General features: G+C 39.9%; 1 protein-coding gene across 3 annotated transcripts in view; it reads left to right on the top strand.

Annotated features, from left to right (window-relative positions):
• The window catches only part of PTPRJ (protein tyrosine phosphatase receptor type J), a 656,092-nt gene that overhangs the window by 267,269 nt on the left and 366,944 nt on the right, over positions 1-21,879 (top strand). For all 3 annotated transcript variants that reach the window (XM_044082858.1, XM_044082859.1, XM_044082860.1), the window contains 2 exons: positions 2,765-3,022; positions 15,318-15,575. In XM_044082858.1, the coding sequence (XP_043938793.1) occupies positions 2,765-3,022; positions 15,318-15,575 (516 nt within the window). The remainder of the gene's footprint in view (positions 1-2,764; positions 3,023-15,317; positions 15,576-21,879) is intronic.

Raw genomic sequence — 21,879 nt, forward strand, 5'->3', positions numbered from 1 at the left:
GGAGTGCACATGTTAAATGGACGTTCATTTACACTGGTCACATTTTTTTATATTAACAGCTGGAAAGCTGCTTCCTTCTGTTGTGTTTTATGCAATCAGATGGTTGCCTACAGAGGCAGTGTTCATAATAAGAAACAGTGACCTCAAATTACTGATACTTTTAGCATGCAACAGTGACATAAGAAGCCGTTTTATTTTTTATATTCTTTTTCCCTATTGCCAGTTGACCATAAGTCTATCACCCATTCATTCTGTAGCATTGGATTGTGATGCTTTTGGAAAAATAGTAGAGTTTTTGAGGTTTCTTATTATAAATGCTATATATTCCTTCTGGGAGTCCGTGAGTAGGAAGTAATAGTGTTTATCATCTTTAATATTTAGAGTTTTGAAAAGTTGGAACATCAAGTATTGTATCCTAATGTTCATATTTTTCCCTAATATATACCCATATGTTAAAAAGCCTTAACTTACTGAACTTCCTGGTTAGTAGTGTTGATGTCAGTGACCTAATTCAGACACCAGTCCTTGTGTCTGGAGATAGAGAGTCCCCAAATAAGTGATATAACTTTTATAACCAGCTGACTTTGGACAACTCAACTTACAAAATATTTTGAAATTATAAGTAAAAAGATGCTTTCTCGGTTCCTAGAAGTGGCATTATATATCATCAACAGGAGTGATCTTGGCAATATCTGGACAACCCAGACTTTGTCTTCTTCTTAGATATGTTGATACCCTCTAATATTAACTTTCTCTTTATCACATTCGTTTGCATTCTACACTTCTTACACACAGCACAACTCATTTTTCCATAGCTCTGTTTATTTTATATTTAAACCAACCCCACATTTATTCTAAACCCAACGGAAAATTCTGTAACCATTGCTGATGTAGCTGATTTAGCTGATCTGTGGCAAATGCAACTGTGAAAAATGTCTAATACTTTGTCTGTTCAAGTACGTTCCATTATGTTAGTGTGAAGTGTAATTTTTATGTAACCAAGAACCATCCATCAACATGTAACTCTAATGATATATGTTGTGTATGAAATAGTTATTGTATTGCATTGTACTAAAACATATGTTTGCCATTTGTGTACTGTTTTCTGTATTTTATACTATTGTTGGAGTGCTTCTCCCAGGCCCTCTGCTGAAAAGGGTTTTCTACCCAGTCAGACTTTCTCAGTAAGCAAATGTTAATAAATAAGTTAATTGCAGCCAGTATCAGTTTTTTACCAATGGGACTCCCTATGTTTTAATGTTTAAATGATAAATGAAGTCTGGGGGTGTGATATATCATATAGCATCTGTGCTCCTTTTGCATTTACTATATTCTTTTTTGTATGGAGTACTAAAATATAGGAACAAATGTGTTAAGCTTTTGAGTGTAGCTGTAATCAAATGTAGATGCCAAGTGTCTTAATCCTTGAGGACCAAAAAAGAGTATTTTATTAACATTTTACAAGTGTGAGCTGGCCATGAAATTACTAATAATTTATATGATTAAACAGAAATATTTTAAGAAGGACTACTTGTCAGACGTTTGTCACATTTTTGCCATGATCTGAAAAAGTAGTGAATCTCTCCATCAAAAATATCACTACGACTTTGCGTTTTCTCACCTGGACTACACCTCTATGAATGTACAGCTATGACATTGTTAATGTCAGAGGAGCTGCTTCAGAGGATATGACAGTCATGACTGAATATGTTAACACAACAGGCCTGATCCTGGGGGGAAACTACAGCATTAGTGTAGCAACAGTTTCATATGATAGGAAAGTTGTAGTGGACGCTGCACTAGCTCTGCTGGGTAGTACTTTTGGTTTCTTAGTTGTGGCATATGTTGCCTTCTCACTTTAATCTGGTAATTATTACATGATTCTATCTCTGAGATTTCGTTAGCAATTTGGGGAAGTTAATGCAGGAAGCTTTGAAGACTAATTCATTAATAGAGAAGGCGAACGGTTGGGGAAGCCCGGCTGCCTAAGGGTGTGTATGAGACATACTTTACTAGAAATTCAAAGATTATCTGACACATGGGAAGAGGAAGGGTAAAGTTAAAAAGGAGGAACAATTAACATGCATTTTTGTTTTATACTGAGGGAGAAAACCTTTTTTTCTCTTTTCCTTTGTGTTCATATGTTAGCCACAGCGGTATGACTCCACAAGTACAGGCCTGTGACCATTAAGTGCTGAAATTGTTAGTGGTTACAAAAGTTTCCTACTGTTAGTGCCTCAGACTAGTCTTGTTTTGGTCTGGAGGTAATAATATTTCATGTCTAAATGTTCTGTATGCTTTACATAAGCATATTATAAGTGTAGCAAATAGCAGTCATGTATATGTCGTTGATTTCATCCTCATCAGTGCAACTTTTCATTGTAGTACCCAGGCGGGAATGAAGTAAGGAGAAAAGACTGCTTGTGTGACAGGCTTTTATCTTCACGATTTTTGACTGACAGCCATATTCAGACTGGTGTGAAAGAATGTGTGTTTGCTGTGCACATTGCTGTAATATTTTTTAGATGCAGTAGTTTTTTTCTTTTTATGATCCTGCTGGGTGAATTCTAAATTAAGCTCCCTGTTATACTTTCCAGCTTTATCAAATAACCTCATATATGAGCATAATTTGGTAATTTGGCTTTAGTGATAATTTGCGCTGACATTACTGTGTCTGTAACGTCACATTTTATATTATTGCAATGCAACATTCTTAACAAAAGAAGAAATATTTGTGTGACTAAATTGTTTCCTTTTATAACAGAACCTGAAAAAGTAACCAATTTAAATATCCCAAATGTCACAACAACGTCATTATACCTGACATGGACTGCACCTGAAGGACTGCACAGCTACTACATTGTTAATGCTACTGGAGCATCTTCTAACTCTATACCTGTGACCACTGACTATGTTAATATGACAGGACTGATCCCAGGGGGTAACTACAGTATCAGTGTTTCAGCATATTCTTACGACAGGACAACTTTAGGGGAAGCTACAGTAACTAACGGCTCTACTAGTAAGTACTTGTGCTGCTCATGCTTTCAAAGCTGTAGTATATTTTTCTGTGATTCTTTATATATGAAACAGCTGGATGACCTCTGCTGTATGAACCCCTTAGAAAATGTGTGTGGTGAACAGAGCTGAGCGGTGAGAAGTATTTTCATCATTGACAGGCGTGTATATAGGAGAAGTGCACTGTGTTAGGGCATGGAAAAGATAAGCTTTGCCGTAAACTAAGGGGAGGCAGGACACACATTAAAGGGGTGCGCAGGTTAAATGGAGGAACATTTACTGTGGTCACATTTTTATGTTAACATCTGGAAAGCTGCTTCCTTCTGTTGTCTTTTATGCAGTCAGATGGTAGCCTACTGGGACAGTGCTCAGAATAAGAAACTGACCTCAAATTACTGATACTGTTAGCATGAGACAGTGACATAAGAAGCTATATTTTTTTAATATTCTTTTTCCCTATTGCCAGTTGACCATCAGTCTGTCACCCATTCATTCTCCTGTAACATTGGACTGCTGGACCCACATTGTCCAATGGGAAGATTCCCATTCTTCAAAGGAAATTTCTGTAACACCACTTTGGTGGTAAACAACTTGAGATTTTAGCTGGCAGAAGAGCAGGGAGGAGGCGCTCATCCTGGCAGCTATAGAAATAATTTGTTTAGCTGTAACACCCCCCCTGCTGCAGCCGGACAGTCATGCCCATTGTATTTTCAGCATTACATGTGCTCACTACCACACATGTGTTGGCATCAGCTGAAAGGAATAACCCCATCTGGTAGAACAGGGACATCGCTGGCACTTAGTGCTGACTGCTGTATCTCCAAACAAACTAGTTTGTTCCAGAGTATGGGAAGTCTCTGGGACAGGAATCACATATTGTTTACAAAAACATGACATTTGAACAACAAAGGCTCCTATGTATGCTTGCTACAAGACTACCTTGGGCCAAAGTCCACTAATAGATTTTGTGGTTAAGTTCTCTAAACTGAGGATATGTGCTCTGGAAATTCACCTGAAGGGGAGGCAGATCTGTCAAATGAGGATCACTTGGTGGTGAGTAGGATTTGCTAGACAAAAAGTTAGCTGAACAAACCTGGGAGGTTCAAACAAGCCAGATTCACACTATCATCTCCCCAACTAAGTACCTACCAGATAAACCTACCCCATCTAAAGTTAATATCATAATAACAGCCAACATCTATCAGGACACATCGCACCTCTATTTCAAACTTAAACCACTCAATTTATCATCAAGTAAACTTAAGATAAATCCCTTGCTAGAACAACACTAAAAAAATATCTAAACACTAGTCCAACACACATCAGTCCTAATGAGTGGCGTATTCACCCTAATCCAGGACCAACAAAAGTGATCTCAAAAGAAAACAAAGTCAGTAGTACTGAACAAAATCAAACAGCACTTTATCCATCTAACAGTAGTCAACTTACTTTCATTACTCTAAATGCTAATATTTATAATAAAATCACAGAACTCCATGCTTGGATGGCTGTTCAAAAATCTAGTATCATAGCCATAACAGAACCAAATATTAGCAACACTGAAATATTACCACCAAACTATAACATAATTAGGAATGACTGATGTAAAAGGAAAGCGCAGAACTTCCTATCACTTTCCTCAAACTAAACAAGCACAAACAAATCTGTGTCATTACCTTATGTATTCCTCCAGGCAGTAATACCAACATTTCAAGGAGACTACTTTGTTTCACTGAAAACACTCTTCACTGAAACCCACCCAATTGAAAACTCATTTCAGCAAAAACCAGCAGCCCGAGCACAATTCACCGAATGCCCACCTCACTGAAAACTCATTCGACCAAAACCCACCTCGTTGAAAAGTACATGCTCTGTTCCCCACCGCAGTGCGATCCTGGAGCCAGTATACACAGCAAGGGGGGTGTGGGGGGCACAGGCACCCATATGGTGGGGTTGGGGGGTGTAGCCCCCATCTGTTTTAAATGTTGGAAATCATAGACATGGATACTTACAAGTTGAATGAATAACTGTTTCCAAAAGATAATATATATAACCAAACTATGTGCGGGGCTACGCCACCCCACCCCCAATGTGAGGGGCTGTGTCCTCCACCCCTCTTACTACATATACCAACTCCAGGATCACACTACAATGGGGAACAGGGCACACACACCCCAGCAAAATAAGTCTCAGTCAGATGAGCCCCCAGTGAAGTGAGCTTTCATTGAACTGCGCCCAGACAACTGACCTTCAGTGAAATTAGTCCTCAACGAAATGAGTCTCAGTGAAGTGTGTTCTCAGTGAAACAAAGTGATAACCAGTCACTTGGGCCACAGTCACAGTATATGTATTTCTGTGCTGTGCAGCTGACAACGGTCTGCTATGTCTGTCTGAAGACACAATACTTGTGTATTACTGTTCTCTCTATTTTCAAGTGATTATACTACGTGCTGTAAGAGGCAGCAGGCAGTTTCAATAAAATAAAGCAATTTAAACTTCCAATGGCATAAAGGAAGGCTTGTTAAGCTGCAGTACACTTGATTTACTCATACAGTCAATACCCTACCCTCAGTTGTAAACCTTATAATTGAATTTATTTAGTTATGAAAAATGGCATGCTGTATTATGGCAATATTAAATTTAGAATGCCCTTCCTAAATACCTCAGATGTATCAGGTATCAGTGGCCCTTACCTTGTAATCTTATTTTATTTAAATGACAACTTACAGAATAAGTAACTCTACTAATAATAGAAATCATTCAAATCACCTCCAGGCTTGTTGCTGTCTGATCTTGAACTACAACACAATTGTAAAAGCTGTGCTAGACCACTACAATGATGACTGAGCCACGGTGAGGGTATAGATCATCCAACACCACAACTGTTTAGTTTTCTGGCTTGGTGAGTGACAAGATGTTGGCAAGCAAACTGATCTTAACATATCATTGCAGTGAGTTCAAAGCGTTTGCTCTTTTGGGATCAATAACAATAAATTGGGAAGTTGTGGCAAATGTTCTTTTGGAGGACGAGGTACCAATCCATTTCCTTAATGATTTGAAATCATTTTATTATTTATTTGATAGATCGTGACTTCTAGTATTAGGTAACTGGTTTCCTGAATTAAGTTGAAGATTAATGTTTACAAAAATTTCAAGGAATATTTTTTTTTCCTTGAGATTTAAATTATCTACATTTTCCACTTGGACATTGTGAATGTCAAATAGGCACTGTCCCAGTGTTCTTTCATTACTGTCATGTCAGAAGGTAGCATGGCAACCTTTAAGGGAAATTACTTGCCCATATAGCATCCTAAGTTAAATTTAAGTATTCCTGTATTAACATCATGTGTGGAAACCAAGGCTGAATGTCTTAAGAGAACAATTGTGAAAAGTATCAGGATTTAGGCATCCAAGAAAATAGAAAACACATCACATCATTCCTTTTAATGTCTTACTGGAGTCCAGAATTTCTAAAATATTGTGAAGTTTCTCTAGAAAGGATTAATATTATTTTACTATAAAATATATTTCAGTTTATTCAACATTTCAGGTTCTTGAAATGATGGATGTTCCTTAGTTCTATCTTGCCCTCATTCTTACACTTGGGTTCGGAGCCGATCCTTGGCTCTAACTCGGCAGTTTGCTAGCTCAAAGTCTTCTAGTTGGCTCGTGGCAAGGAGGTATCCCATCAATCACCACTGACATATCTCAGATCTCGTTTGCCGCTCGATGAGTTCAGAAGTGCCTTTTCTTGGCCGTGGTTAAGTGGAATTTTTTCTTCTTCTTATTCTACTTTATATTGTTTAAAAATTGATTAAGCTGTATTAGTATTCGCTACTACTTCTGATATTTGTTGCTAGACCTTGTGTAGCATTGTTTGCTGTGTTTCTGCTGTTTTTTCTTGACCGTTCTTCTGCAGGCCTGTTTGTTGTATCCCTGCACTCGCTGTTGGACTTTGCTGTTGGGGCTTTTGCCTAATTGTTTCCTTATCTTCTAAAGCTGTCCTTTCACCAAGGGCTAGGAAGTTGGAGGACCTAGTCCTCTGTCTGTCGTGTGTTTCTTTCCTCTAGGGCTAGGCCCGTTTAAGTTAGAGGACCTAGTCCTCTGTCTGCCTGTCTGTTCTTTTTCCTTCAGGGGTAACCATTTAAATTAGAGGTAGTTCCTGTTTTGTTTTAGCACTAGTCACTGTTTTATTTCTTATTCCTTGTCTGTGTTAGTATCTGTAATTGGTGGTAAATATGTCTAAGGAATGGAAAGACCACAAACCTTCGGGGTTTAAGAAATGTTCCAAATGCCCTCAAAAAATGTCCCTGACAGAAGGGCATATTATTTGATTATATTGCTTAGGTGCTATTCCCCTTCAAGAATCTTGCTCCTTTTGCCATGCTTTTAGTCCTCGAGTTCTTCAGGAAATTGGCTCCATTGGTTGTGGTGCCAACAGAGATTATTGATGTGGAGCAATCAGTTTTAGTTCCAGAGGTTATGGAGCCGATAACTGAATCTGTGTCTCGGAGTCGGTCGGCGGAACATCGTCTGGTTTCTCTGACACTCAGATCGACAATTTTTTAGCTGTCTAGGTCCCCCACGTTATCCTCCAGGTCCTCTAAAAGCCTTTCTGATGCGGACATTGAGAGAGTAGTGTGCAGACTCCTGAAGACATTGGCACTGGCAAATTTACTTTCGGCTCTGTCCCAGTCTGCTCTAGAGCTTACTGAGCCCATCCACCCTATCACAGTTCCTCCTCCGAGCCACACCAGTGCTTCAGAGCCAGAGATGTTGGTGCCACTTGCTGTGGAAAGGTCGGTTCCAGCTACCTCGGTGGGCCTCTCGCTTCTGCTATCCACTCTGACACCTTTGATACTTTCCGTGGGGTCTAGGTTCCTAAGCTGTCTGGTCAGGCACTTGGGGGACGCATGGACCCAAACTTCTTTGGTTCCGACCTTACCTCTTGGTGCTTTGGCTCGGGTGAGCTTGGACCCCAGATCTGTCTTGGAGCTTATCTCCTCGGTACTGAGGATTGCCTCTGCTCCTTCAGAACTAGGGATGTCCTCAGAGCCGGGGGGGTCAGCCTTCGAGCTGATGAGTGTTTTGTCCAAATCTTCAGTTCCAACTAGGGGCACGGACACTCTTCCCCCTAAAGCGACGACCTCCGTCTCAGCACCTTGTCTCATCCAACACAGTGGAGACTCGCAGTCTCAGGAACCCTCCAGGAGTGGTACCCAGTCTTCCAAGACCTCTCCAGAATATCCTTCTGAGGAGCCCCTCGGAAGAAAACACTGTAAGAGGAAGAGTGTTGACTCCCACGTTGAGACCATTACATCAGACACTGATCTCGAGGAGTCAGAAGGGCCCCCTAAGTTGTCCTCTGATGATATCTCCTTTGCAGTTATCCTTGAGATCCTGAAAAAGAGAGGTGGCTGACCCACCAACTTCCCTTCTGATGAGGAGTCAGTGTACCTGAAGGTTTTTGGGTCTCAACCTTCCACCTCTTGTGTATCTCCACCTTTCGACGAACTTTTGGATCTAGTGAGTCGAAAGGTGTGGGAATCTCCTCATACTGTGGAAACAGTTCCTAGAAGACCAAATAAATTCCCATCAGCACCTCAGGACAAAGAATTTCTCACCAAGGGCGTGCCAGTAGATGCCATGGTGGTGACAGCAGCAACCAAAAAGGAACTAGCTGAGACTTCCTCCACCCTCCAGTCACCGAACAAGGAGTCTTGAACGATGGACAGGTACGGGAAGCGTGTCTTTTCTTCAGTGGCTTTTACACTCAGATCACTGAACTACCTTTCTCATTTCACTAGGCTCCAGAGAGATCTCCTGAAAGAGCTAGGAGATACTCTTCAAGGTAACGTATCTGAAGCAGTATCTGATAAGCTTAACACACAGATGTCTATCTTAAATTCTATTGTTAACTCCTCCATGAGGCTGATATCTTATGCAGCGGATGGACAAGTAGGGCAGCGGGTTCAGGAGTTTCCCTTAGAAGGCACTCCCGGAAGCACTTGTGTAATTTTGCAGAGGCCTTCAAGTCTACCTTTACCAACGCCCCCGTTGATGGATCCTCATTGTTTGGACCTAAGGTAAAGGACACACTCACCAGGTGCGAACAGGAAGGAAAAATCCTGTCTGCCGTGGGAGTTCATTTTTCCGTTCCTTCTAGACCCTATCCCAAAGGACAGAGGGGCAGAAAGATGTGGTTTAAAAAGTCTCATGTTTTTCCAGGATGCACAGTGTGATTCATCCTCCAGAGGCAGAGGAGGAGGAAATAATGGTAGATGTCACCCTAGAGGCAGGGGAGACCTGCAGAATCAGGGGGAACCATGATTCTTTTCATGGTCTCCCCTAGCAGCGCTCCTGAAAGAAGGCCCAACTGTATGTCTCTGGAGCCAGTGGGGGGCTGTGTATATTTGTACCCAGAAGCCTGGTGCAACATCACACAAGACAAGTGGTTACAAAGAATAATTACCAGAGGATACTGTATTTCCTTCTGTTTTGCACCTCCTCAGACCAGAAGAATCCTGGATGTTACACCCAATCACAGGGATTTAGCTACTGTAGAAATACAAAAGTTGCTCAATAAGAGAGTCATCCAACCTGTCCCCGCAGACCAAGTAGGATTAGTGACATACTCCAGATTATTTTTGGTGCCCAAATGAACAGGGGACTTGAGACCCATCTTGGATCTCAGCAAGTTGAACGAATCAGTAAAGAAGTCCAAGTGCCGAATGGTCACGTTACAGTCGATACTACCGTTGTTAGGGAAAGATGTATGGATGTCCTCCATAGATCTCCAAAATGGACAGAGCATCAAGAAGTCACTTACGCTTTCTGCTGGGGGCCAGTCATTACCAATTTCATGCTCTGCTGTTTGGTCTCACCACAGCCCTAGGGTGTTCGCCAAATGCATGGCAGTAGTAAAGGCTCACTTGAGACATCTTGGATTTTAAGTGTTTCTGTACCTGGATGACTGGCTCCTGACTGCCACCACCAGGCATCTACTATTACAAGCCAGGGATGCCACCATTATGACTTGCTTGCAACTAGAAATTACAATAAACTGGCAAAAATCTGCATTGTCACCCTCTCAGCATGTGAATTTCATTGGCGCAGAAATAAACAGCGTCACAATGAGGGCTTACCTCCCCATAGAGAGAGTCCATAATCTCAGGTGAAAAATTTGGAATCTACTTCCACAGCGAAAAGCAAAAGTGAAGACGGTACTCAAATTGCTAGGTACGATGGCCTCCATGATAACATTAGTTCCATTAGCCAGGCTGCACATGAGAGTTCTGCAGTGGTTACTTTTTGCCCAGTGGTCTCTGCAACAATTACATCTTTCTCACCCCATTCTGATAACAGAATCATGCAAACAGGATCTTCACTGGTGGACCCAGTCCAGCCATCTAACTACAGGCAGACCTTTTGTTCCATCTCCCCCAGTTGCCACCATGACCACGGATGCCTCCCATATAGGTGGGGGGCATTATTTAGGGAGAACAGTTCAAGGCATGTGGCAAGAACAGAAGGCTCATTTGCATATCAATGTCCTGGACATGAGAGCAGTGCTTCTGGCGTTGCAAGCACTTCACAGCTTTCTCCCTGTAGGGACGATTGCGATTCACTCAGACAAAATGTTAGTGATATGGTACGTAAACAAACAAGGAGGGACCAAATCTTACCCCCTGTGTAGAGAGGCCCTTTGAGTTTGGGAGTGGGCAGAGTCTTCCCAACGCTTTCTGGTCGCAATGCACATTCCGGGGAAAACCAATGCGATAGCCGACAGGCTGAGCAGGGCGGTTCTCATGCCTCATGAGTGGTCTTTGAATCCACACATTGCGGAACAGATTTTTCACAGATGGGGTCAGCCTTGCTGCGATCTCTTCGCCATCCCTCGGAAAGCTAAATGCAGCATCTACTTCACCCTGATTGCACTCAGAGATGCACTCGTTCACGATTGGCCCTCTGGACTTTTTTATGCCTTTCCACCCTTTCCTCTTATATCAAAGGTCATTCAGAAAGAAAAATCCTTGGGCAGCAAAATGATCCTCATTGCTCCTCACTGGCCTCATCAGATTTGGTTCCCCTTCCTCAAGCCTCACCTAATGGATGAACCCTGGATTCTGGACCCAGTGCCAAATTTACTGACTCATATGTCAGGGGTGTTCCATCCCTCTCTCCACACCCTCAACTTGACAGCATGTCTGCTCCAGTTCCATCCATAGTCAGGCTTCATGACTTTTCTCCTGATGTTGTACATATTCTGACATCTTCTCACAAACCTTCAACTGGAAAGATTTTTGCCAGTAAGTGGAAAAGGTTTTCCTTTTGTGCTCGCGATAGAAATCTCGATCCTTATACAGCCCTCATCTCTGCTATTTTGGAGTTTCTTACACAACTGTTTCATCAAGGGTCAGCCACTGCCACTATTAAAGTTCAACTGGCAGCTATTTCTACCTTCCATTTGGCTAATAAACCTAACCTTTTGGCGCATAGATTGTGCAGACCTTTCCTTAAAGGTGCCACATTATTGAGAACCCCCATCATGGACCCTGTGGCACCCTGGGATTTGAATTTTGTCTTTCATAAACTTACTTCTCCTCCTTTTGGACCATCAGTAACATGCAATCTCAAATTCCTTTAATGGAAAACTCTATTTCTAGTGGCCATCACATCTGCAAGGAGGGTCTCAGAACCTCAAGCCCTCTCTATTAGACTGCCTTATTTTGTATTCCACAGAGACAGGGTTTCCCTACGGACCAACTCCTCATGTGTTCCTAAGGTCCCTTCACAGGCTAACATTAATGACTCCATTGAACTACTTGTCTTCTTCCCAAATTTTTCCAATAAGGCAGAATACAAATTTCACCAGCTTGACATTCATAGACAGCTACGATTCTATCTCCATAGAACCAAGAGTTTCAGAAGGTCAGAGCAATTGTTTATTTCCTTTTCAGATTCAAGAAGGGGTTTACCAGTCTCAAAACCTACTTTGTCACACTGGATTTTAAGCTGCATTTCATTCATTTATACATCCAGTGGTAAAGTTCTCCCTTTTAAGGTGAAAGCCAACTCTACCAGATCTGTTTCTACATGGGTGGCCTTCCAATCCAAAATTCCAATGGATAACATTTGTGCAGCAGGGACATGGGCTACCCCTCATACATTCATAACTCATTACAAATTGGACCTGGCTTCCAGGAACAGATCATCCTTTGGTTCCACAGTACTCAGAAGTATTTTCCCGTGAGCCACCTAAGATAAAGGTGCTAGGGACGCTGTCCGAAGTGTAGGAATGAATGCGAGATAGGACTACAGAACATAAAGTCGTTATGTACTCACCATAACATTCCATGTTTGTAGTCCATTTCACCTTCATTCTTACTATCCCACCCTTCTGCCCCCTCCTTCGTGGACCTGGGGGAATTAAAACAATTACTCTCTCTACGCTTGACACCTTTCTCCTTGGTTAGTTCTTTCCTCTATAGTTTTTCTAGAAGTAGCATCAAACAACATCTGGGATATGTCAGCGGTGCATGATGGGATACATCCTTGCCCCGAGCCAACTAGAAGACTTTGAGCTAGGGGATTGCCGAGTCGGAGCCGATCGTCATCTCTAAACCCAAGTGTAAGAATTAAGGACGAAGTGGACTACAAACATGGCATGTTATGGTGAGTACATAACTTCTTTTTGTTGAAACTGGTTGCCAGCTTAAAAATATTTCAACACCGATTTTTTCTGAATGAAATTATTTATTTTATTCTTGTTTGTATGGATTCTGAACCAGCTAAGATTTCACAATAGCAATTTTTATGGGAATAGTGCAATACCAGATCTCAGTTGCTGACATATAATTTGACAGTAAATTAGCCAATCTGTATGATGCTTTTGGAAAAATAGTAGAGTTTTTGAGGTTTCTTATTATAAATGCTATATATTCCTTCTGGGAATTCATGAGTAGGAAGTAATAGCACTTCTCATCTTTGCTAAGAAATTGACAGAAAGTGTTTAATATTTAGAGTTTTGAAAAAGTGGAACATCAAGTATTGTATCCTAATGTTCTTATTTTCCCTAATGTAGACCCACATGTTAAAAAGCCTTAACTTACTGAACTTCCTGGTTAGTAGTGTTGATGTCAGTGACCTAATTCAGACACCAGTCCTTGTGTCTGGAGATAGAGAGCCCCCAAATAAGTGACATAACTTTTATAATCAACTGACTTTGGACAACTCAACTTACAAAATATTTTGAAATTACAAGTAAAAGGATGCTTTCTTGGTTCTTAGAAGTTGCGTTATATATCATCAACAGGAGTGATCTTGGCAGTATCTGGACAACCCAGGCTTTGTTCTCTTCTTAGACATGTTACTACCCTCTAATGTTAACTTTCTCTTTATCACATTTGTTTGCATTCTACACTTCTTACAGACAGCACATCTCATTTTTCCGCAGCTCTATTATTTTATATTTAAACCAACCCCACATTTATTGTAATTCCGTTATGTTAGTGTGAAGTGTAATTTTATGTAACCAAGAACCACCCATCGACATGTAACTCTAATGATATATGTTGTGTATGTAACAGTTATTGTATTGCATTGTACTAAAACATATGTTTGCCATTTGTGTACTGTTTTCTGTATTTTATACTATTGTTGGAGTGCTTCTCCCAGGGCCTCTGCTGAAAAGGGATTTCTACCCAGTCAGACGTTCTCAGTAAGCAAATGTTAATAAATAAGTTAATTGCAGGCAGTATCAATTTTTTACCAATGGGACTCCCTATGTTTTAATGGTTAAATGATAAATGAAGTCTGGGGTTGTGATATATCAGATAGCATCTGTGCTCCTTTTGCATTTTCTATATTCTTATTCATATGGAGAACTAAAATACTGAAACTATAATGTTAAGCTTTTGAGTGTAGCTGTAATCAAATGTAGATGCCAAGTGTCTTAATCCTTGAGGACCATAAAGGAGTATTTTATTAACATTTTACAAGTGTGAGCTGGCCATGAAATTACTAATAATTTATATGATTAAACAGAAATATTTTAAGAAGGACTACTTGTCAGACGTTTGTCACATTTTTGCCATGATCTGAAAAAGTAGTGAATCTCTCCATCAAAAATATTACTACGACTTTGCGTTTTCTCACCTGGACTACACCTCTATGAATGTACAGCTATGACATTGTTAATGTCAGAGGAGCTGCTTCTGAGGATATGACAGTCATGACTGAGTATGTTAACACAAGAGGACTGATCCCTGGGGAAACTACAGCATTAGTTTAGCAACAGTTTTACATGATAGGAATGTTGTAGGGGATGCTGCAGTAACTAAAGGCTCTACTAGGAAGTACTTCTGGTTTCTTACTTGTGGCATATTTTGCCTTCTCACCTTAAGCTGATAATTATTACATGACTCTTTCTCTGAGATTCCTTTAGGAATTTGGGGAAGTTAATGCAGGAAGCATTAAAGACCAATTCATTCATAGAGAAGGCAAAGGGCTGGGGAAGCCCGGCTGCCTAAGGGTGTGTATGAGACATGCTTTACTAGAAGTTCAAAGATTATCTGACACATGGGAAGAGGAAGGGTAAAGTTAAAAAGGAGGAACAATTAACTGCATTTTTGTTTTATACTGAAGGAGAAAACCTTTTTTTCTCTTTTCCTTTGTGTTCATATGTTAGCCACTGCAGTACGACTCCACAAGTACAGGTCTGTGACCATTAATTGTTGAAATTGTTAGTGGTTACAAATGTTTCCTACTGTTAGTGCTTCAGACTAGTCTTGTTTTGGTCTGGAGGCAATAATGTTTCATGTCTAAATTTTCTGTATGCTTTACATAAGCATATTATAAGTGTAGCAAATAGCAGTCATGTATGTGTCGTTGATTTCGTCCTCATCAGTGCAACTTTTCATTGTAGTACCCAGGCGGGAATGAAGTAAGGAGAAAAGACTGCTTGTGTGACAGGCTTTTATCTTTACGATTTTTGACTGACAGCCATATTCAGACTGGTATGAGAGAATGTGTGTTTGCTGTGCACATTGCTGTAATATTTTTTAGATGCAGTAGTTTTTCTTCTATTGATGATCCTGCTAGGTGAATACTAAATTAAGCTCCCTGTTATAGTTTCGAGCCTTATTGATCAGATAACCTCATATATGAGCATAATTTGGTAATTTGCAGTAATAATTTGCGCTGACATAACTGTCTATGTAACGTCACATTTTATATTATTGCAATACAAAATAGAAGAAGAAATATTTGTGTGACTAAATTGTTTCTGTTTATAACAGAACCTGAAAAAGTAACCAATTTAAATATCATAAATGTCACAACAACGTCATTATACCTGACATGGACTGCACCTGAAGGACTGCACAGCTACTACATTGTTAATGCTACTGGAGCATCTTCTAACTCTATACCTGTGACCACTGACTATGTTAATATGACAGGACTGATCCCAGGGGGTAACTACAGTATCAGTGTTTCAGCATATTCTTACGACGGGACAACTTTAGGGAAAGCTACAGTAACTAACGGCTCTACTAGTAAGTACTTGTGCTGCTCATGCTTTCAAAGCTGTAGTATATTTTTCTGTGATTCTTTATATATGAAACAGTTGGATGACCTCTGCTGTATGAACCCCTTAGAAAATGTGTGAGGTGAACAGAGCTGAGCGGTGAGAAGTATTTTCATCATTGACAGGCGTGTATATAGGAGAAGTGCACTGTGTTAGGGCATGGAAAAGATAAGCTTTGCCATAAACTAAGGGGAGGCAGGACACACACTAAAGGGGTGCGCAGGTTAAACGGAGGAGCATTTAATGTGGTCACATTTTTATGTTAACATCTGGAAAGCTGTTTCCTTCTGTTGTCTTTTATGCAGTCAGATGGTAGCCTACTGGGATAGTGCTCAGAATAAGAAACTGACCTCAAATTACTGATACTGTTAGCATGAGACAGTGACATAAGAAGCTATATTTTTTTAATATTCTTTTTCCCTTTTGCCAGTTGACCATCAGTCTGTCACCCATTCATTCTCCTGTAACATTGGACTGCTGGACCCACATTGTCCAATGGGAAGATCCCATTCTTCAAAGGAATTTTCTGTAGCACCACTTTGGTGGTAAACAACTTGAGATTTTAGCTGCAAAAGAGCAGGGAGGAGGCCATCATCCTGGCAGCTATAGAGAAATAATTTGTTTAGCTATAACACCCCTCCCCCCATCTGCAGCCAGACACTCATGCCCATTGTATTTTCAGCATTAGATGTGCTCACTGCCACACGTATTGGCATCAGCTGAAAGGAATAACCCCATCTGCTAGAACAGGGGCATTGCTGGCACTTAGTGCTGACTGCTGTATCTCCACAATAACACTGGTATGGAGAAGTGTAGGAGGTTAGGTGGCCTTTTATACCTGCACAAGAGCACAATTTGTGTCGGCTGCTCGTTGTTACCCTCCCAGGGCGATTGCTGTACTACTTCATAGGTAGGTACTTGGCTATCGGCCCTGGGGCCTTTATAAACTTAGCCAAAAAGGTTCCCTGGCTTTTGCCACCCAAGAAAATTTTATTTCCTATGCCCCTGTCAAGGAGTGCCTCAGAAGTGATCCCCGGGGTGAAATTTCTATTTCCCATCCAGTCGTCAAGATTTTTCTTAAGAGGGCCAATGAGGAGCTTTGCTTGACATGAATACGTAGTTTGTTTCAGAGTATGGGAAGTCTCTGGGACAGGAATCACATATTGTTTACAAAAACACATCATTTGAACAAAAAAGGCTCCTGTGTATGCTTACTACAAGACTACCTTGGGCCAAAGTCCACTAATAGATTTTGTGGTTAAGTTCTCTAAACTGAGGATTTGTGCTCTGGATATTCACCTGAAGGGGAGGCAGACCTGTCAAATGAGGATCTCTTGGTGGTCAGTAGGATTTGCTAGACAAAAAGTTAGCTGAAGAAACCTGGGAGGTTCAAACAAGCCAGGTTCACACTATCATCTCCCCAACTAAGTACCTACCAGACAAACCACCCCATCTAAAGTTAACATCATAATAACAGCCAACATCTATCAGGACACATCGCACCTCTGTTTCAAACTTAAACCACTCAATTTATCATCAAGTAAACTTAAGATAAATCCCTTGCTAGAACAACACTAAAAAAATATCAAAACACTAGTCTAACACACATCGGTCCTAATGAGTGGCATATTCACCCTAAACAAAAGTCATCTCAAAAGAAAACAAAGTCAGTAGTACTGAACAAAATCAAACAGCACTTTATCCATCTAACAGTAGTCAACTTACTTTTGTTACTCTAAATACTAATATTTATAATAAAATCACAGAACTCCATGCTTGGATGGCTGTTCAAAAATCTAGTATACTAGCAATAATAGAACCAAATATTAGCAATACTGAGATATTACCACCAAACTATAACATAATTAGGAATGACTGATGTAAAAGGAAAGTGCAGAACTTCCTATCACTTTCCTCAAACTAAACAAACACAAACAAATCTGTGTCATTAACTTATGTATTCCCCCAGACAATCATACCAGCATTTCAAGCGGACTACTTTGTTTCACTGAAAACACTCTTCACTGAAACCCACCCAATTGAAAACTCATTTCACCAAAAACCAGCTGCCCGAGCACAATTCACCGAAAGCCAACCTCACTGAAAACTCATTCAACTGAAACCCACCTCGTTGAAAGGTACATGCACTGTTCCCAACTGCAGTGCGATCCTGGAGCCAGTATACACAGCAAGGGGGGTGTGAGGGGCACAGGCCTCCATATTGGGGGGGGGTTAGCCCCCATCTATTTTAAACATTGGAAACCATAGACATGGATACTTACAAGTTGAATGAATAACTCTTTCCAAAAGATAATATATATAACCAAACTATGTAGGCGCTATGCCACCCCACCCCCAATGTGAGGGACTGTGCTCCCCACCCCTCTTACTACATATACCAACTACAGGATCACACTACAGTGGAGAACAGGGCACACACACACACACACACACACACACACACACACACACCCCAACAAAATGAGTCTCAGTCAGATGAGCCCCCAGTGAAGTGAGCTTTCAGTGAACTGCGCCCAGGCAACTGACCTTCAGTGAAATTAGTCCATAACGAAATGAGTCTCAGTGAAGTGTCTTCTCAGTGAAGTGATAACCAGTCACTTGGGCCACAGTCACAGTATATGTATTTCTGTGCTGTGCAGCTGACAACGGTCTGCTATGTCTGTCTGAAGACACAATACTTGTGTATTACTGTTCTCTCTATTTTCAAGTGATTATACTACGTGCTGTAAGAGGCAGCAGGCAGTTTCAATAAAATAAAGCAATTTAAACTTCCAATGGCATAAAGGAAGGCTTGCTAAGTTGCAATAGACTTGATGTACTTATAAAGTCAATAACCTAACCTCAGTTGTAAACCTTATAATTGAATTTATTTAGTTATGAAAAGTGACATGCCATAGAATGGCAATATTTAATTAAGAATGCCCTACCTAAGTACCTCAAATGTTTCAGGTATCAGTGGCTCTCAGCTTGTAATCTTATTTTATTTAAAAACAACTTACAGAATAAGTTCAGTATTTAATTCTACTAATAAGAGAAATTATTCAAATCACTTCCAGGCTTGTTGCTGTCTGATCTTGAAATACAACACAATTGTCAAAGCTGTGTTTATAGGTTCATTGGTTCATACTAGGCTATCTGTCCTAGGGCATTTATAAGCCTAGCCAGAATGTGTTTGGCTTTCGCCACCCATTTTAAATTTATTTTGCTATGCCCTTTTTCGAGGTCATAGGTTCATACTAGGCTATCTGCCCTAGGGCATTGATTGGGCAAGTTAGACCACTACACTGATGACTGAGCCACCATGAGGATTTAAATCACCCTCCAACACCACACCTGTTTAGTTTTCTGGCTTGGTGGGTGACAAGAAGTTGGCAAGCAAACTGATCTTAAGATATCTTTGCAGTGAGTTCAAAGCGTTTGTCTTTTGAAATCAATAACAATAAATCTGGGTGTTGCGGCAAACGGTCTTTTGGTGGACGAGGCTGACATTCCTTTTTTTTAATGATTTGAAATCATGTTATTATTAATTTGATAGAGCGTGACTTGTAGTTTTAGGTAACTGATTTCCTGAATTTAGTTGTAGATTAATGTTTACAAAATTTGTAAGGAATGTTTTTTTTTTCACGAGATTTAATTTCTCTGTACATTTTCTGCTTGGATATTGCGAATGTTCAACAGTCTTTGTCCCAGTGTTCTTTCATTACTGTCATGTCAGAAGGTAGCATGGCAACCTTTAAGGGAAATTACCTGCCCATATAGCATCCTAAGTTAAGCAGCTACGGTGGTGCAGCGGTAGAGTTGTTGCCTCACAGCAAGAGGTTCTCCTGTTCGATTCTCGGGTGGAGTGCCTTCTGTGTGGAGTCTGCAAGTCCTCCCTGTGGTCAAGTGGCGTTCAAAGGACATGCATGAATGGGCGCGCCTTCGCTGAAGGTTTGGTATCGGGCTGGCAACTCGGCACCATAAAAATCTACTGCCAATCATTAGCAGACTGGAGTTCCACTGTGGAGACCCCTAACCGGTAAAAGCCGAAAAGCCAAAAAAAAAAAATAGCATCCTAAGTTAAATTTAAGTATTCCTTAATAACATCATTGGTTATAGCCAAGCACTGAATGTCTTAAGAGAACACTTGTGAAAAGTATCAGGATATAGGCATCCAAAAAAATCAAAAACACATCACATCATGCCATTTAATGTCTTACTGGAGTCCAGAATTTCTAAAACATTGTGAAGATTCTCTAAAAAGGATTAATATTATTTTACTATAAAATATATTTCAGTTTATTCTTAATTTCAGGGTCTTGAAATGATGGATGTTCTGTAGTTCTATCTCACCTTCATTATTACACTTGGGTTTGAGCCGATCCTAGGCTCCAATTCGACAATTTGCTAGCTCAAAGTCTTCTAGTTGGCTCGTGGCAAGGAGATATCCCATCATGCACAGCTGACATATCCCAGATCTCGTTTGCCAGTCGATGAGTTCAGAAGTGCTTTTTCTTGGCCGTGGCAAAGTGGAATACTTTCTTCTTATTATTCTAATTTATATTGTTTAAAAATTTATTAAAACGCCAAACAGGAAGAAAGAAGAAATCCACAGTTCACAAAAACAAGTCCACAAGTTTATTGGTAAGTGCTTTCATGCAAACTCAATACATGCACTTCCTCAGACAAATACACTGAAAAAATGAACTGCTTAAATACAAAAAATAACATCAATTAACAAATTAAACAATTAATTAATTTGTCATACTATTAAACCTATCCAGAGCATTATAAAATACAACACCTTAAAATACATATCCCTAAAATCATAAACCTAAAAATATATTTATATAAAAAACAACTAGTATTCTCCATTAACACAAGATGTATATTTTGAAATAAAATATATAAATTACATCAAATATATTATAAATATATAGGATTTTTTACTGTTAAAACAGGTTCCAGGAAAAGACATAGACCTGATTATTTCTCTTCTAGACATTGTTCTTAATAACAACTATTTTATGTTCAAAGGTGAATTGTTTTTACAAAAATCAGGTGTTGCCATGGGCTCGCCATGCGGTGGCGGTTTTGCCAATTCGGTGATGGCCTTTTGGGAACGCACTTATCTTTTCCCTCATCATCTTTTCAAAGACATGGTTGTCTGGTACACTCTGTACCAAGACGACATGTTTTTTATTATTAAAGGTAATCATGGTGATGCCCAAAATTTAGTTAAAACCATGTCCACATTTACGTCCTTTCTTGAGTTTACATCTAACTTTAATAATGAAACAATTCATTTTTTAGAAATTTTTTTGAGCAAAGATGTGTTGAATAATAGATATAGGACTTCAATATATCGGAAGCCTTTTTATAGCAATTCCTTTTTACATTTTGCAAGTAACCACCCACACTTTCAAAAAAGAGGGGTGGTGAAAGGCGAACTGGTTAGAGCTTCAAGAATGTGCTCTCACGACGATGATTTTGTCACAGAATGTAACTTTTTATATAATATGTTTAATAATCGTGGGTGTCCTACACCATTGGTTAATTGTTTAATACAAGAAGTTACTCTTAAAAGGTCAAGGAAGCTTTTGGGTCCTATTTTAACCAACACTTGCGCTACTGTGTATGTAGGTAATGATGATGTTAAATCGAGAATCCAGCTTGGTGAGATGGCCCTAAGGGATAACAGTAAATATATAACCAGTTTTTTAACACAGTTTAATGACATTTCACATGAAGTTAGACAAATATTATATTCTAACTGGGGTCTTATTACCCAGGAATCAACTTTAAATAGAGTTCTTGGACATAGACCGTAGGTAGCTTTCAGAAAGGGACCTAGTTTAAAGACATTATTTGAGGTGTCACAACAAAAGCATACAAATGTTAAAGGTATGTTTAAATGTGGTATATGTAAATATTGCAAATACATCTTAACAGGTCCTTTCTTTTGCATTAATGGATTCCAGTACTGTATACAAGATAAATATAATTGTGAAAGTCAAGGTATTATATATTTAGCTAAGTGTAAATCATGCCCTGTATTTTATATAGGGAAAACTGAGCGTCAACTTAAACAACGTATATATGAACATGTATATGCCATTTCCAAAAATATTCAGACTAATGCATTGGCAAGACATATTAATGAATTTAGTACGCATAGTTTCCAGTTTGTGGCTGTGCAAAATGTCACTTGGAATCCTAGAGGTGCCCCATGGCACCTTAAACTTGAAGAACAAGAATTGTTGTGGCAATTA

The sequence above is a fragment of the Protopterus annectens genome, chromosome 9.part0 (genome assembly GCF_019279795.1).
Source record: "Protopterus annectens isolate FY-2018-M chromosome 9.part0, PAN1.0, whole genome shotgun sequence".
Lineage (NCBI taxonomy): Eukaryota > Metazoa > Chordata > Ceratodontiformes > Protopteridae > Protopterus > Protopterus annectens.